Consider the following 16,368-nt stretch of genomic DNA (forward strand, 5'->3'; position numbering starts at 1 on the left):
ACAGCTAATTTATAATTCTTGAAGTGTACTAGATTTTAGGCAATTAACAGCAATTCTGTTCTTATTAAACTACCATGGATTGAAGGAATTGCAGTGTTTTGTAGAAGAATTTAGACCCTTTGAAAGTTAACAACTTTAGAAATGGTACTTTTATCAGTTCTCTTTTATTGTGAACTCGTATATGAACACTGTATTTGAAAATTATGTGCTCAAAGGGCCCATAACATGGATAATAAAGGCCAGTGTTTCGCTGTACAAAGCACTGGAATCTTTAGTGCTACAAAACTGGAACTGTCCTAAAGGTTTTTGGCAACTGTTCAAGATTGGTACCAGCATGACTTAATGGTACTTTGAGGAGTTCTCTTCTGTCTTTGAATGCAGTTGCAGCTAAAACCAATGACAATATAGCAAAAGCCTTTACTCTTCCAGAATTCCTCTTCCAGATAAAGATGGTCACCATCATTTGTTACATGAGGTGATCACCAGGCACTATTACATGAACAATAAGTGCACCAGAACAAAATGGTATAACCAGACACAGTTTGGTGTTACTTTGAATAGAGCTTTTTATGGAGACATTAGATTTTTAGGAAGCTATTATTGCTATAAGTATTTATGCTAGCTTCCACAAAACAATTTCCTCATATTCTCACACTCATCAAAGAAAAATATAAACTGTGTTTGATCCTTCACATGATTTTATGTAACTGTTGACATTTATGTGTGAGTGTAAAAAATCACATATTACAACTAGTGTTAAGCTTACTTGTAAGTAAGGCGTCAGTTCCCACTCAAAAGAAAAAAAATGAAGCTTTGCTTGACTCTACAGATGAGTCTGTGTAAATGTACACACTTTTATGAGGTGCACACAAAACATTGCAGTATATTGTTTCATGCCAAGGTAGGCTAACCGTTAACTGGCAAACAAGGTAGCTAAATAGTCAAATAAAATGAAAGAAAAGGACCAAAAATCTAATCATACAACAATTGATATTGTTGTCATTCTATGTAAGTCACTTCTGGTTTTTGAATGTGCAGTGGAAAACACCCACATTTGCGCTTTTTTTTTCAAATAAAGGTGTTTGATGTAGTCTTTAAACATTGTTGATGTTACAGTAAGTACTGGTCTGTCCATATATGAAAATAAGCTGCAAAAACACATAATAATAAATTCATTGCTTTTGTGAGTGCACCAAAACCAATTCATTGACATATTGCCACCTATTCAGCATACAGCAGTTTGGCATATATCAATCAAGGCACAAAAACAAAAATAAGCTGTTTAATTGTGAGGAATAAGGAGAGGTTGGTCATGAAAACATAAATTAGAACTTGTTAGTACTCAGAACCACATAAACATCATAAATAGAAAAAAATTGGAAGCTAGGTCCCTTTATAGTAGTCAAATTTTAAGGGAACCTTCAGTTTACGATGAGCTGGAGCCTTGAGGTTTTTTATTACATTTTGCATTGGTTCTATCATATTAGAAAAGATTATTAGGCATAGTGTGTCTCAAACATTACACTGCAAAAATGTGCTACTTAAGTGACAACTCTGTATAGTCTAAATAGTAGATGGTAAATAGAAGATGAATTTGTAGAAAATTTACACAACCACCTGATGTTTGTAGCCAGCCTAGATAATCACATCTCAGAGACAAACTTATGATGAGAGACATTTCATTAACATTTATGAAATGCTACACCAAAAAAATCAGCACTCAGAAGTTATGCATAAAATCATTCAAAGGAGTGTTTACCTTCTTTTTCACATAGTACATTGTCCAAATGGCCTCTGGTTCCTAAGTTATCTCTACCTAGAGCTAGTAAAATCCTTCAATACACAGCGCAGGGCAGTTCAGTCTTACAGGCCAGTGTACATCCTTATAGACTCACACCAGCATGCTCTGTCCATTCTCATGTCTTTGTTGCTGTTTCTTCTGGTTCTGAGCCTTTCTTCTGAACTGTGACCCTTGTGGATAGCAGCAGGAGAGTGAATGGTGTTCACATTCTCCTAATTATGGTATGCCCTTAGCTAGACGACAACACTGGCGCAAGTATGTACTTGCAGGAGAACACCTTCTCCAAGTCTAGACCATGTCAGTGCTGTTTGTCAGAAATGCTCCCAAGTAAACAAAATTTAGATGGGATGAGAGAGAGGAAGAGAGAGGCTGAGAGAATTAAAAAATGGATGGTAAAGCACAAGAAAGAAAGGTTTCCATGATGATTTTTTAAGATGGTCTCATAATACCACCTGCACTATTACTACAACTGTTACCACTAATAATAACAGTAATAATAATAATTACAATTACAATAGTAATAGTGTTGTGTATTCAGGTACAGCAAGGAAAATAGTATAAAATACAGAAATACTTTCATCAAGAGACTGGGGTAAAAAGAATTTTATCCATTAAGGAGAGTCTAGTGCCACTAGACCTATGATTAACCAGCAAATAAATGGATGAATACAGACCAGATCCACTATATTGCCAAAAGTATTAGCTTGTCTGCCTTCACACACATATGAACTTGAGTCACATCCCAATCTTAATTCATAGGGTTTAATATGATGTTGGCTAACCCTTTGCAGCTATAACAGATTCAACTCTTCTGGGAAGGCCTTCCACAAGATTTAGGAGTTTGTTTATGGGAATTTTTGACCATTCTTCCAGAAGCACATTTGTGAGGTCAAACATTGATGTTGGGCAAGAAGGTCTGGCTCTAATTCATCCCAGAGGTGTTCTATCAGGTTGAGGTCAGGACTCTGTGCAGGCCAGTCAAGTTCTTCCACACCAAACTCACTCATTCATGTCTTTATGGACCTTGCTTTTGCATGGGTGTGTAGTCATGTTGGAAAAGGAAGGGGCCATCCCTAAATTGTTCCCACAAAGTTGGCAGCATGAAATTGTCCAAAATCTTCTGGTCTGCTGAAGCATCAAGAGTTCCTTTCCCTGGAACTAAGGGGCCGAGCCCATCTCTTGAAAAACAACCCCACACCATAATTCCCCCTCCACCAAACTTTACACTTGGCACAATGCAGTCAGACAAGTACCGCTCTCCTGGCAACCACCATACCCAGACTTGTCCATCAGATTGCCAGATGGAGAAGCGTGATCCGTTACTCCAGAGAATGTCTCCATTCCTCTAGAGTCCAGTGGTGGCGCTTTACACCACTGCATTTGATTCTTTGCATTGCGCTTGGTGATGTAAGGCTTGGATGCAGCTGCTCGGCCATGGAAACCCATTCCATGAAGCTCTCTATGCTGTTCTTGAGCTAATCTGAAGGCCACATGAAGTTTGGAGGTGTGTAGTGACTGACTCTGCAGAAAGTTGGTGACCTCTGCGCACTATGCGCCTCAGCATCCGCTGACCCCACTGTCATTTTACGCGGCGGACCACTTCATGGCTGTCATGGAGTTGCTGTCATTCCCAATCGCTTAGACTTTGTTATAATACCACTGACAGTTGACTGTGGAATATTTAGTAGTGAGGAAATTTCACGACTGGACTTGCTCAGGTGGTATCTTCACAGACACAACAAATATGGGAAAAAAATGAATATAAGTAAGTAAGTGATACTTTTTTGATCCCACAACCGGGGAAATTCCACCTCTGCATTTAACCCATCCGTGAAGTGAAACACCACATACACACCAGTGAACACACACACTAGGAGGCAGTGAGCACACTTGCCCGGAGCGGTGGGCAGCCCTATCCACGGCGCCCGGGGAGCAGTCTTGCTCAAAGACACCTCAGTCATGGACTGTCGGTGCTGGGGATCGAACCGGCAACCTTATGGTCACAGGGCCAGATCCCTAACCTCCAGCCCACGACTGCCCCTATGTATTTACTTTTATTAAAAATATACTGTATATGTTAGACAAAAAGTCATTATCAGGTGTTTTTTCGTTTTTGTGTCAGGTTGTAGCTACAAAACATGACTGAAGGCAGCAAGAAAAAAAGACATGAAAACATACTTTTATTTTTTTAAGAAAAAACATACTGATGGTATTAGATGGTAAACAGATATAAATTGCCTCCTGCAGATCTTGAGTCATAATATTTGCCAGTAGGTTTTGTCCTCACACTCTTACAATGTTAAACACAGCCGTGTGATTAAACAAAGTGAAGGACTTGTTCAGCATCAAAGATTTGTCTGTAAATTTGGGCCATATTTCTCATATATTGACAGAGAGCTTTCTTCTCTTCCACAGAGTTGCAAATGCAGCATTATTTGCATATATAAATATATACATATTTGCAATATTTCGGTTATTTGTTTGAATTTAATTTGACAGGTAGATGTAAAACCATGATACTGCTTTTCAGTTTTAGCAATATTCTTAGCAAATGTTTGATACGTAATGAGCACTATATCTATGACACTATGCCTATTAAATAATAGTTTCCCTATTGCTAAAAAGCTTTTATTTTAGATTATATTTTATGTACTTTACACTTGGTATCCAGGACAGTTAAGTGCAATGAATGCCATTTACTGGGTGCTTTAGTGTAACTGTAGCTTGTGGTAAAAGAACAGTTTAAAATTATTATCAATTAAAGAACTAGTATGTAAATGTTTTCTGTCTCAACACTATGTATGATTTCCTCTGGTGACATTAAGGGAAGAAAACAACCATTTAAAATCTGTATTAAAATCAGAGAGGCATAGGGTCCTTAACTTTATTAATGTGTAAATTGTATTAAACTGTATTAATGGTAAATTGAATATTATCTGACGTTGTGACAAAATTGGAAAATAATGATGTAGATATTGAATTCTTACCAATACTGCCTGGGAGCTACCAGTGACCAGAGAGATAAGCCAGTATTGTCTCTCAACTCTCTAAAGACTGAGGGCAGATTGAGGACACGCATATTTCTTTCCAGAAAAGTAATTGTTTTCATTGTCTGTAACATTTTAAGTGCTCTTAAATCTCTTTGAGCATTTTGTTCATCTGCCTAGTCACATGGTTTACCTCCCCAAAATACAGGAGGAGTTTTTTAAATAGGGGGCTTTCCACACAGGTGGGGAAAACCAAACCTGCACTGTCAACTCTCAAAATGTTTAATATGAGGAATATGCTTCCAGTGCTCTCTCTCTCTCTCTCTCTCTCTCTCTCACACACACACACACACAGTCAGGTGTACCTCATTACAAAGCTGAAACATGTTGCATGGCAAGTCGAAACAGGAAAAAAAAAATCTGTCGCTGCTTTGTGTGTGAACATAAACTATCTAAGCTTACTTTCTGACCTGACGGATTAAGCAGAGGAATAACACATGCACACCCAAACAGCAGCTAAATCCAACTCATTCTCTCACTGACTGTCAGTTCATAGCTTACCGTGACAGTCCCTGGACTGCGTCTGGTACAATCTATCTGTCATCAGCACTAAAACCTGTGTGCATTCAGTCAGTGACTCACACAAAGCCACAACATCAGCACTAACTTTTACTTTCTGGCCACCATGTGTATAGTGCTGCCACCTTAGCCATGTAAAATTCCTGGACACTATATATCAATGATGATGAAGTGACTTAGTGGATAGCCATGCGCACAGTGCAGTTTAAGGCCAGAAACACACCCAGCAATGCCTGACCAACGCATTGCAATCCCAAACCCCTTCTGTACTGTGAATTCTAACATTACTGTGGCAGTTTGAACACTCAGTATTCAAGGAGCTGATAGAAGACAAATCAGCATAGGACCTACTGTTGTTCCAACAACAGTTATCATGTATCATATATGTTTATGTTTGTATAAGCAAACCATTTTTGCTTGACACTCTTCTATGGCGGTTGAGAAAGCCCACTGACTCCTTGCCAAAGCCAAAGACCCCTTGGCCAGGCTTGAATTTCGGGACATTCCTCTTGCTGTAATGCTCAGAAAACAGCTAGTGTTTGTGTTGAGTTTGCAACAATGCGCAAAACTGTGTAGCCTGTAGCATCTGTGTTTGTGCCATTGGATGAAGTATGTTTGTGTCCTAAGGTAGATGAATGTTATTGTAGCTACAACCTTATTTCCAGAAAAGTTAGGATGTTGTGCAGAATGTAAATAAAAATAGAATGCAATGATGTGCAGATCATGTAAACCATGTTTTTTAAAGAAAAATACTACAATGACAACATATCAAATGTTAAAACAGATAAATTTAATAATGTTTTTAAATATATGCCCATTTTGAGTTTGATGAAGTTCCAAAAACGTTGGGACAGGTAATGTTTACCACTGTGTTTAATCACCTCTTCTTTTAACAGCACTCTGTAAGCGTTTGGGAACTGAGAAGCCCAACTGCGGTAGTTTTGAAAGTGATATGTTTTCCCACTCTTGTTTGATATAGGATTTCTGCTGGTCAACAGTTCAGGGTCTCCTTTGTCGCATTTTTTATTTCATAATGCGCCAAGTGTTAACAGTGGGTGACAGGTCTGGACTGCAGGCAGGTCAGTTTAGCACCCAGACTCTTGTGCTGCTGTAATACATGCAGAATATAGTTTGGCATTGTCCTGCTGAAATAAGCAAGGGCTTCCCTAAAAAAGATGCCATCTGGATGGCAGCATATGCTGCCAAAACATGTATATATTGTTCAGCATTAATGATGTACATCATCAATGCCATGCGCACTAATACACCCCTGAATCATCATGAAATTCGGTTTTGAACTGTGCACTGATAGCAAGCATCCTGGAAGACACAGCGTCCATGATTTCCAAAAAGAATTTCAAATGTTGATTTCCACTTCCCCTCAGTCCATTTTAAATGAGCTCTGGCCCAGAGAAGTTGGCAGCATTTCTGGACCTTGTTTATGTATGGCTTTTTCTTTACATTTTAGAGTTTTAATGAGCCCATGCAGTGATTTCAACAGAGCTGCCTGTTTTTAATGCAGTGCCATCTAAGGGCCCAAAGATCATGGCCAGCATACTGGTTATCGGCCTTGTCCCTTGTATACGGAGATTTCTCCAGATTGTTGGAATATTTTAATGTTATTATGTACCGTAGATGATGAAAAGAAAAAGTTCTTTGCTATTTTACGTTGAGAAATGTTATTCTTGAATTGCTGCACTACTTGATTGTGTAGTCTTTCACAGAGTGGTGTCCTCATTTTTACTTCTGAAAGAATCAACCTCTCTGGGATGCTTTTTTAATAGCCAGTCATGGTACTAACCTGTTGCCAATTAACCTCCTGGTGTTTTTTTAGCATTACACAACTTTACCAGCCTTTTGTTGCCCCATCCCAACTTTTTTGTTAAGTGTTGTTGGCATCAAATTCAAAATGGGCACATATTTAAAAAAATAAATAAATAAAATTGATCAGTTTCAACATTTGTTATGTTGTCTTTGTACTGTTCATTGAAATATATAGTGTAAGTGATTTGCACTTTGTTGCATTTTGTTTTTATTTACATTTACAAAATTATACTGTTATTGCTTTGTAGTGTAGCACAGTGCCTAAACCTGTCAGCCATGCCAACGTGGACTACAATAGTGTTATGCTGATGGTAATCTAACCTAACATTTTTCTCTTTCTTTATATGTAAATGGTTTTGATTTAATAAAATATACAGTTTAAACTTGAAAAAGCTGAACATTTTCTGTTCCTGGATGGACCAAAATCCAAGACAATCTAGGAAATCCTGGACAGATGGCAACACTATGTGTATGGATGAATGCTCGTTCTCTTCCGTCCTTCACTGTTAGAAATCACCAGATATTGAGAAGCCATCAGTCTGGCTAAGTTAGGTTTTAAGGGCTACTATTGCCTCCTTTGGTAATAGTTTGGGCTCTGTGCATTCAAATGCACCTAGAGAAGTTATACTTCATTTTTGTTACATACAGTTGCATGCAAAAGTTTAGGCACCCCAGCCAAATTGCATATATTGTTGATTTTTAAGTAAAAGCAAACAAAAAAGCAACATTTAAAAAAAAATTCTGCATATGCTATTGCCCAGTTACTTTATATTTGAAAAACAAAAAAATAAAATAGTAATTGTGGCATGTGCCAAAGTTTGAAAACCCTTCCTGTTGAAAAGTCTAACTGACTGGTAAGGACTGGTTAGGCAGGTGAGGAATTGTCATTAGGCATCGTCAGCAATTGACAATTCCAGTATAATAAATTCTCTGAGTCTTTAAATCTAGTGCTAATGCTTAACAATCATGGGCTAGATGAGGATCTGAAAAAGAAGCTAACTGATGCCTAGCAGAAAGCAGCGGAAGACTATAAAGATATATAACTAATAACTTATATATAACTAGCTAAAAAGATATCAAAGAACTTGCAGGTCACAATTTCCACTGTCTGAGATGTCATTAAGAAGTGGTGGTTAAGGTTTGGGTTTGTGTGGCAGCCTGTGGCCAAAGGAAACATTGCACAGTCAAGTAGAATTCCATTATATATCAGCAAATTCTGGAGGCAAATATAACAGTCAAGAAACTGAAGGTTAAAAGAGGCTGGCTTCTGCAGCCGGACAAAATCCAAAACGTCCACCATGAACTACTTCAAGAAACGCAAGCTGAGGTTTTTGGAATGACAGTATCCTGACTTGAATATTAATTGGAATCTGTGGGTAGATCAGTAACAAAGCCCAAGAATTTTGTATATTGCCTATTGAATATTGCAGAAGAATGGGTAAAAATTCCTAAAACAAGAGTAGAAAGACTCCTAGCTGGCTACAAAAAGCATTTTGAAGCTGTGAAATCAAATGGGGTGTTAATAAGTTTGATGAGAGTTTGCGCTACTCCTCAAAAATCAACAAAATATTAATCTTTCCAAACTTCTACAGAAATATACTTGAGGCTGCCCTGATGTTTTAAGGGGGTGGTCACCAACCTTCCTGCAGATTTCACTGCCAGCTCAACCCTAACCCAACCAAACCGCTTATTCAGCTAATCAAGAACTTTCGAAAGCCGTAATTAGACAAATCAGGTGAGGTTGATTAAGATTGGAGCTAAAGTCTGCAGGGAAGTAGATCTCCAGGAGCAGGGATGGTGAACACTCTTAAAAGAATACCCCAGAGCGCAAAGACAAATGTTTTATGAATAATAATGAAACTTATTATTATTAATCTGTAACTGCCCCATCTGTAGTATATTACCTTGGACAGTTTCTCTGTACTTAGAAAAGTACAGAAAACCCTTGGACTCAAAACATGATTTTATTCAGCAGCTTTTCTGCTCATTTACTAAGTCCATGGTCAAAGTCTGTGGTAATCGACTTCATGCCACAGGAGGAACAGATATATAAGAGCTGAATGAAAAGAACTACTGCATTCTAACCAATGTTACTGTCATATAACTGCAAACATCTTCAAACACAAAGGACTGGCTTCTCAGGCAAGGATTAAACCTAGTCCTGGACTAGACAGCATTTTGAATGGAAATTTTTACTGACCCAAAAAGTTATTTCAAAAACAAGCTTGTGATCAAAAAAGTTAAACCAAATATTTTTAGTTTAAACATGATCAAGCTTTGCAAGCAGAGTAATAAGGAGCTGTTAGGCTCCCAGCCATATACATATCTTCAGCACGAACAACATCTTATCATGCTGTTGATATCATAGACAAAGATGATGAAAAGGTAGCTTGTGGAGAGATGAGAATTTATGTGGGCAGCATGACATAATATATTTTTAGTGCACGCTCAGACACATCTCTGCAAAGTGAACTGCAGTGCACAGGAGTGACAGTTAACAGTGTTATTCAGCCAAAGTGCGAAAATGTCGCCCTCTTCTGTACAGGTGGTGTAGTGCAGTGCTACAGCTGTCATTTATCTTTGTTGGTTCATGTTTGTTACATTGTTTTTGTATTTTCTAATGCTCTTTGTGAATTATTTGTAAGGTATGGCGTTAGAAATAGTTTAGAATTTTGCAAAGTATGCAAAAAAATTAAATAAAAATAAAATAATTACATTTTCCAACCTCTGTGTTTAGATTTAACAGGCCTGCCTGGCATCTATAAAGTTTCACTATTTCACAAAGCTAACACAGTATACTGAAAATGCATGTTCCATTGATCATAAACTTTCAAACTAAAGTATCTAAATAACCCTCTTCTAAATAATACTAAATAATATAAATAATATACCAAATAAAGCCAAGTTTCTAATAAATGCAGCTAGCATTCAAATAATCAACCCTTATAAAATATTCTTATTGCTATACCTAAACAATAATACTGAAACCTTATGCCTTTTACACTATGATTAAGCTTAAAAAATAAGCTACAACCAGATTCTCTCAGAACTCTCTTGCAGACAACTACATGCAGATGCATCAACAGGTATCAACTGGAGTGATACACCACAGAGTGCTCATCAAAAGGCATCTTTAGTTACTTAGTTTAGTAAACCTTCATTTAACTGCGGGACTATAAATACCACTGAAGTAAGATGTTGGGTTAGTTCTCCAGTGACTCCAGCTTAACTTAACACTTGCAACACTTCCAACATAAACCAGCTACTGCCGCAAAAGCCATGTCTGGAAAATTCATTAATACAGTTTGCACAAATGACCTATTTACAATATATAAAAACTTATAAATGCTAAAAAGTTAATTTGTCAGGATAACAGATAATCACATCTATCTCTGTATTTCAGTCCAGTACTGCAAGCAGCAACTACAAATGACTTTATGGCTGTATTAACATTGCTTGTTACCTTCTGTGTTGAATAAACTGAACCGGAGAAATATTCTACTTTTCTAGGAAAAAGCTCACCTACCGTGCTGTAATGATGAGTTGGGTCACCGATGCACAGCATTGTAGCGATCCCGCAGGGCGGGCAGCTGACAAGAGACACTCTCCCACCTGGCTGGTCATGTGACCACACCGTACAGGTGAGTTTTGTAAGACCAAAACCTGGACCCCTCTGCCTTCGGCTTCCCTCAGCTAATGCTTGCTGAGCACAGTGGCTCTGAACAGGGTTGACTGTTATATGACAGTGAGAGGATATTTCATATATTCCTGTCCCGGCCCTGTCAACTTCTAGCAGCAGCTAACAACAAATCTTGGACCTCCCACTTTTTGGCCTCATGACTATTTATTAACGAAAAGGGCAGGCCTGAACTTGCCCACCGATGGATTGGACGATACCAATTTAGTTGGAAGGGGACAGGTACAGTAGCACTTATCTACAAGCAAATTGAATGTTTTTGACCAGAACTGAACTATGGAATGGCTCACATAAAGAACATCAAAAAATTATTTCCAGCCCCTGCCAAGTATGTATTTCCATATCACTGTATGCTGGTGCATAACTAGTTAAAGAAATAACAAGCCCTCAAAAAAGCACAAAAGCAATTTATTCTTGCAAAATACTGTGAGTCTAAACCTAAAGTAGACAGTCACTTCTGTGTAGATCCAAATGGAAAAACATACGCCTTACAATCAATAAGACAATGAAAGTTTGCACAACCTTGCTGCATCTTTGCATACAGCCATCTTCAAGACCACAAGGACTTCTTAATGTAATACAGTTTCATCAAAAAATGGAATTTAACAGTCAATCAGCAGTACAATCAAAACTAAAAACTAAAATCTGCACTGCTGTGTATTCATGCCCCAGACATTCACACATATGTAGCAGTGCTAAAAGCAAAAATTTTTGACTCTGCAAGATAATCCTGAAATTATGTGGCAGTAATATTGGACCATGTACTTGAGTATTCAAAGAATTTGACTGGACCCACATTTGAACCATGTGGCACTCCAAAAGGTTAATTTGGACGGTACAAAAGATTAATAGAAAATTGGGCCTATACAATACCTCATGGAACAATACACAAAATGCAAAACAGCTGGGCCCTCTAAGGCATCCATCCATCTACATAACACCCTCCCAACCCCTACTCTCCTAGCACGTGTGCCCCAGATGGAAGGGAGCAGCAGGTGTCATATTCCTGGCTTGGCTTTTCCCTCTAATTAAGCCATTATAACCTCCCTGTTTAAATCCCAGACCACAGCCTGGCCTGCTGTGGGGACTGAGGAGAGGGAAAACCAAGTGTAGGAGAGGGAAACCAGGCAGTGAGGAGGGAATCTTCACCCATACGGAGGGAAAATCAGCCTAGATTGGGATAGCCATTGAAACAAAGATGCTATGTGGAACCATAAAGACAACAGACCCTCTGAAAAATAGGTTCCAATAAGTATTTATAAATTAATTCACTGAAGCTCAGACACTCTGCTTCGAGCCAAATATATGGGATACAACATATTCTGTATTTTATATATGTTAGCTGTTTACCCTAAACAAATGGGCCTTTGCAGGCCCTTTTCCCAGCTATGTTTATAAGTGTATATGAGCCATGAGCCAGCCAAAACTAGAAGCTTGACATATACTTTAAAAATATTCAAATCACATCTGGTTTATTACTTGATTGATTCACTGATTGATTGATTTAAACTGCACAATGTTTAACTAGACTAGAAGATGCATTTGGGTTTATTTACAAGCAATAAACTGAATCATCTCTCACATATTGTATACTTTGTGACATTATAATGATTATTAAAGATGTAGTCACTGAGTCAAATGCAATTCTTGCCATCAACCCCATCAACCCCTAGTAGCAAAAATAGGTAAGACTGTCCATTTATCCATCATGAATTGACGTATATGAAGACAAGAAAGTTTTTAGAAGCTAGGCTGTGTAAGAGTGAGCTGTGAGGCATGTCTAATCCAGCACTACCTGTTTATCCCAGGTTCACATAAGCATCAGATCTTCAGTTACCTAGATAATAGATCAGAGTTGCTGATCATATAACTGGGCCGAACTACAGTTTACAAATTATTCAAATTAGTTGCTTTGTCATTGGATTCATCATTTGTCATTAAGCTAAAGATTCACACTTTTACCAGTACTATGAAACCATATCTACCAATCTAAACCAAACCCGCATTTCTCATTAACATATCACGATTGATGACAAGTGCACTTGGAAGCCACCTAACTGATAAGACTCCATTTTTCTTACCATGACGTTGTCATTCAGGTCTCTCATTTGGTAGACGTCCATGCACACTTCGGCCCGGTTATTGGGCAGGCTGCTGGATGGCCCCCTGTCCCCTGGATGACTGGTCTGAGGAAGCTCGAAATATGTACTGTCCGGCTCCCTAATAAGCAAAAATAGATGCTCAGTGAATTACTGGCAAGGATTTCTATAAGCAGTCAAGGGCTACGTGTGCTGATTTTTCCTGTTGTTGCCATTGTCATTTTGTTGTACTTACTCAGTACTTACTCTGGCTGTTATGTAAGTAATGTGTATGATGTTCTGTTGGAAGTATGTACCGAAATGAACTCCACCAGCTTTGCTGTGTGGTCATTGAAGAATCTGAATGTATGAATATCTCAAGAAAAAAATGTAACAGTCTACCTGATGACATCATATAGATTTTCTTTTTTTTTTTTTTACAACATAAATTTTCTCTGATTACTTTGCTGTCTAGGTAATTTAACTATGAGCATCAATAGAAATGAGACTGGGTAAGAAACTCACAGACTGCTCCACAGGTGCTCAAAGGTCGTACCCTCGTCACTGGTGGAGGATTGGGACATCTTGGACATGGGGTGCTCCACCGGGGGGTAAATTACTCTGAAGAGTGAACAGAAAAACATCCTCTTTATTGCTGACCATTAAAAGCTAAATACAAAAATTGTTATAACTTCCTGATAATACCTGGACATATCAGACATTGCCACAGTGTTGATTTAATAATTCCTTAAAATAGCAGTAATGATCAAGACGGAATAATGAGGTGATAACTATTACAACCCACGTCTCAATAAGCATGGTTTACGTCAAATGTTCCTAACGTGTATGCTCAACCAATTTGAAAGCTGGTCAATTATATCCTGCGAATAAGAGCCAATATTTGAATTGAATGGACCAGAGAACGCTTAGCACACTGAAGATTTCATTTGAAAGTAATTTCCACCCTGCCTCCCAATGCTGCTTCTCTAGTCTAAATCCCATCAGGCTTTTGGGCTGGGTGTGCAGATTCAGAATCAAGGTGCTGGGTTTGGCAGGCCTGAACCTGCCTGGCACCATCCCAGTGGGACCGTGTGCCACGTGGTACAGGCTGGACTTCCTTCCTTCTTCTCCCCAGTAAACAATGGCAAGACATCATCTTCTGCTCAAAAGAGATCAAGTCAATTGCAGAACATGGTCTCTAACAGAAAGCGCCTTCTACAGTGGTCTGTCTCTGGTCACGATCCTATAAAGTACAGTGAAAGTGAACACAGTGGAGCAACTTTAGCGAATCCCAAGAAGCCAACATCTGCGATTTGCTGGAAGTGCAGGTTACACCAGTCTATGCATGGACCATACTCAGAAATCAAATCAAAAATCAAAAAGGCCCAAAAGTTAAAACAAGAAAAGTTAAATCATTTAATTGCATGCAAATTTTCTGTCCAGTTTGAATTTAGGATACAAAATTGTGACAGGATGTTTTTTCTTTGATGGATTTGGGTAAATAAAGTTTGTTTATTTTAAAAATAAGTTTCAGAAGCAGAATCTGGATCAGAAACAAGCTGGTATCTGCTTAATGTTCTGTGAGGGCAAAGAATATTCAGGAGAAACACAGGTCTGGATCACAGCCTAAAAGGCTTACATATCAATCAGGGTTTTTTTTTGTTTTTTCTTTTCTTTTTTTCTTTTTTTTTTTAGAATTTACAGATATTTGAGAGATTGTAACTCTGCATATTTCTGAAAGCTGGACATGATAAATGTGATAGACCGTTGCCCCGCTCGCTCGCACATGCAGATGAAGTCTCCACAATCAACCTGCTATTGTGTGTGACGTCACATCGTCGGAAGGCGCGTTTGCTGGAGCGCAGCGCGCGCGTCCTGTTGTCTCAGCAACGACAAACGGCAGCGGAGCGCCGAAAGAGAAAGTGCGACACACACACACACACACACACACACACACACACACACACACACACACACACACACACACACACACACACACACAACTAATCAAAACAAGAATACTCCCTTTTTTACTTTCGATGAAAAGCTAGTCGAGCTGACCAAATCCTCCATACATGCTTCAGATTTCCCAAAACCTCTAACTGAAATGTCAGAAAGCCCTGAATATCGCTGCCAGTCCTCTGTGTGGACTTAACACAGTTCCCCAAGGCGTGCGAGAGAAAACAGGCACTCGAGGCTGCTAAAGTGAGCAGGAGTTTGATCTGAACGCTCTTTTCTGAGGAAGGTGTATGCTCTGCTAAATGAGGGATTTATTCCCATGATGCCAGTCGTCCTGAGACACCAGTGCTTGTTCCCCAGCAATTACACACAGACAAGTGGGAGCAGCACGGAGAATTGAATTATCGCTCTCCATACAGGGAGACACGTCCATCCACACGGTAACCTATAGGTTCAGCGCAACGCTTAACACGGACTTAAAACTGGAGGAGCAATCCGAGCGCAGCGCTGCACGAAAAGACGAAGCGTTTACCTTTCATCGTAAATGGCCAGAAGCTGGACTCGGACAGTGATCTAAGCTATGCTGGTCCATATGTGCCATAAATAAGTGAGCCTGCCGATGTCCACAGCTTAACACCGTCCTGCGCTCGTTAGTTAAAGCAGCCTTGACAACCAGTTACATACAATACACACTCGCCACCTCTCAGCTCAGCTTATGGGAGAATAAAGCTGGAGGGGTCTGCGGCACTCAGAACTGCTTATAAAGCTTAAGGAGACCACATTTCAGGAGACTGGAACTAGTTTTTAAGTCTACTTTCGGCCTATTGAAAAACGAGACCTTAACATGACGTTAATCGCACAGTGTGATCATGGCAGAGAAATTCGGATCGTATAATATCCACATAATTATTATACATATATTTACCGTCATCTACATTGTAATCTGCGGTGCTGTTTAAATGTTACAATTTACGTTTAAATATATAATAATAATAAGGATAATGATAATAATCATTATTAGTAGATAATAATAATCATAGTAGTAGTAGTAATGATAATAACATTGTATTTATGTGGCCTATTTAAATGTAAATTATTATAGGCAATATACTACCATGAGAAATATCTGACCTTCCTATATCTTTCCTCTGGACTCCGAATGGCTATTTTTCCTCCATGTTACTGTACTCACTGAGAGCAAGCGGTCACAACTGAACTCTGACCGCTCTGATCACATTTTCAGACACTGTTATCGACTTTCTAACCAACAAACACAAACACACACACAAAATCTATAACGCAAATTATCCTGGCGTTCAAGACGTTGGCAGTGAAGCCTGCTTAACAGAAACAACACACATTTAATACGCAGCAGCCAAATCAATGAGAAATTTAGGAGTTCAGATACTGAGAATGATTGCAGTGGGGTCAGTCAAACCAGCT

At 38.8% G+C, this 16,368-nt stretch overlaps 1 protein-coding gene across 2 annotated transcripts in view; it reads right to left on the minus strand.

Annotated features, from left to right (window-relative positions):
* The window catches only part of tp73 (tumor protein p73), a 40,113-nt gene that overhangs the window by 23,408 nt on the left and 337 nt on the right, over positions 1-16,368 (minus strand). The window contains exons 2-3 of one of the 2 annotated variants that reach the window (XM_037536246.1): positions 13,492-13,587; positions 12,970-13,108 (exon numbers count right to left, since the gene is read on the minus strand). In XM_037536246.1, the coding sequence (XP_037392143.1) occupies positions 12,970-13,108; positions 13,492-13,559 (207 nt within the window). In that variant the 5' untranslated portion in view covers positions 13,560-13,587. Of the gene's footprint in view, positions 1-1,759; positions 1,835-12,969; positions 13,109-13,491; positions 13,588-16,368 lie in introns of those variants that run through there. The other variant, XM_017705811.2, reaches the window with a different exon arrangement.

Source organism: Pygocentrus nattereri, chromosome 29 (genome assembly GCF_015220715.1).
Source record: "Pygocentrus nattereri isolate fPygNat1 chromosome 29, fPygNat1.pri, whole genome shotgun sequence".
In the NCBI taxonomy this organism is placed as follows: Eukaryota; Metazoa; Chordata; class Actinopteri; order Characiformes; family Serrasalmidae; genus Pygocentrus; species Pygocentrus nattereri.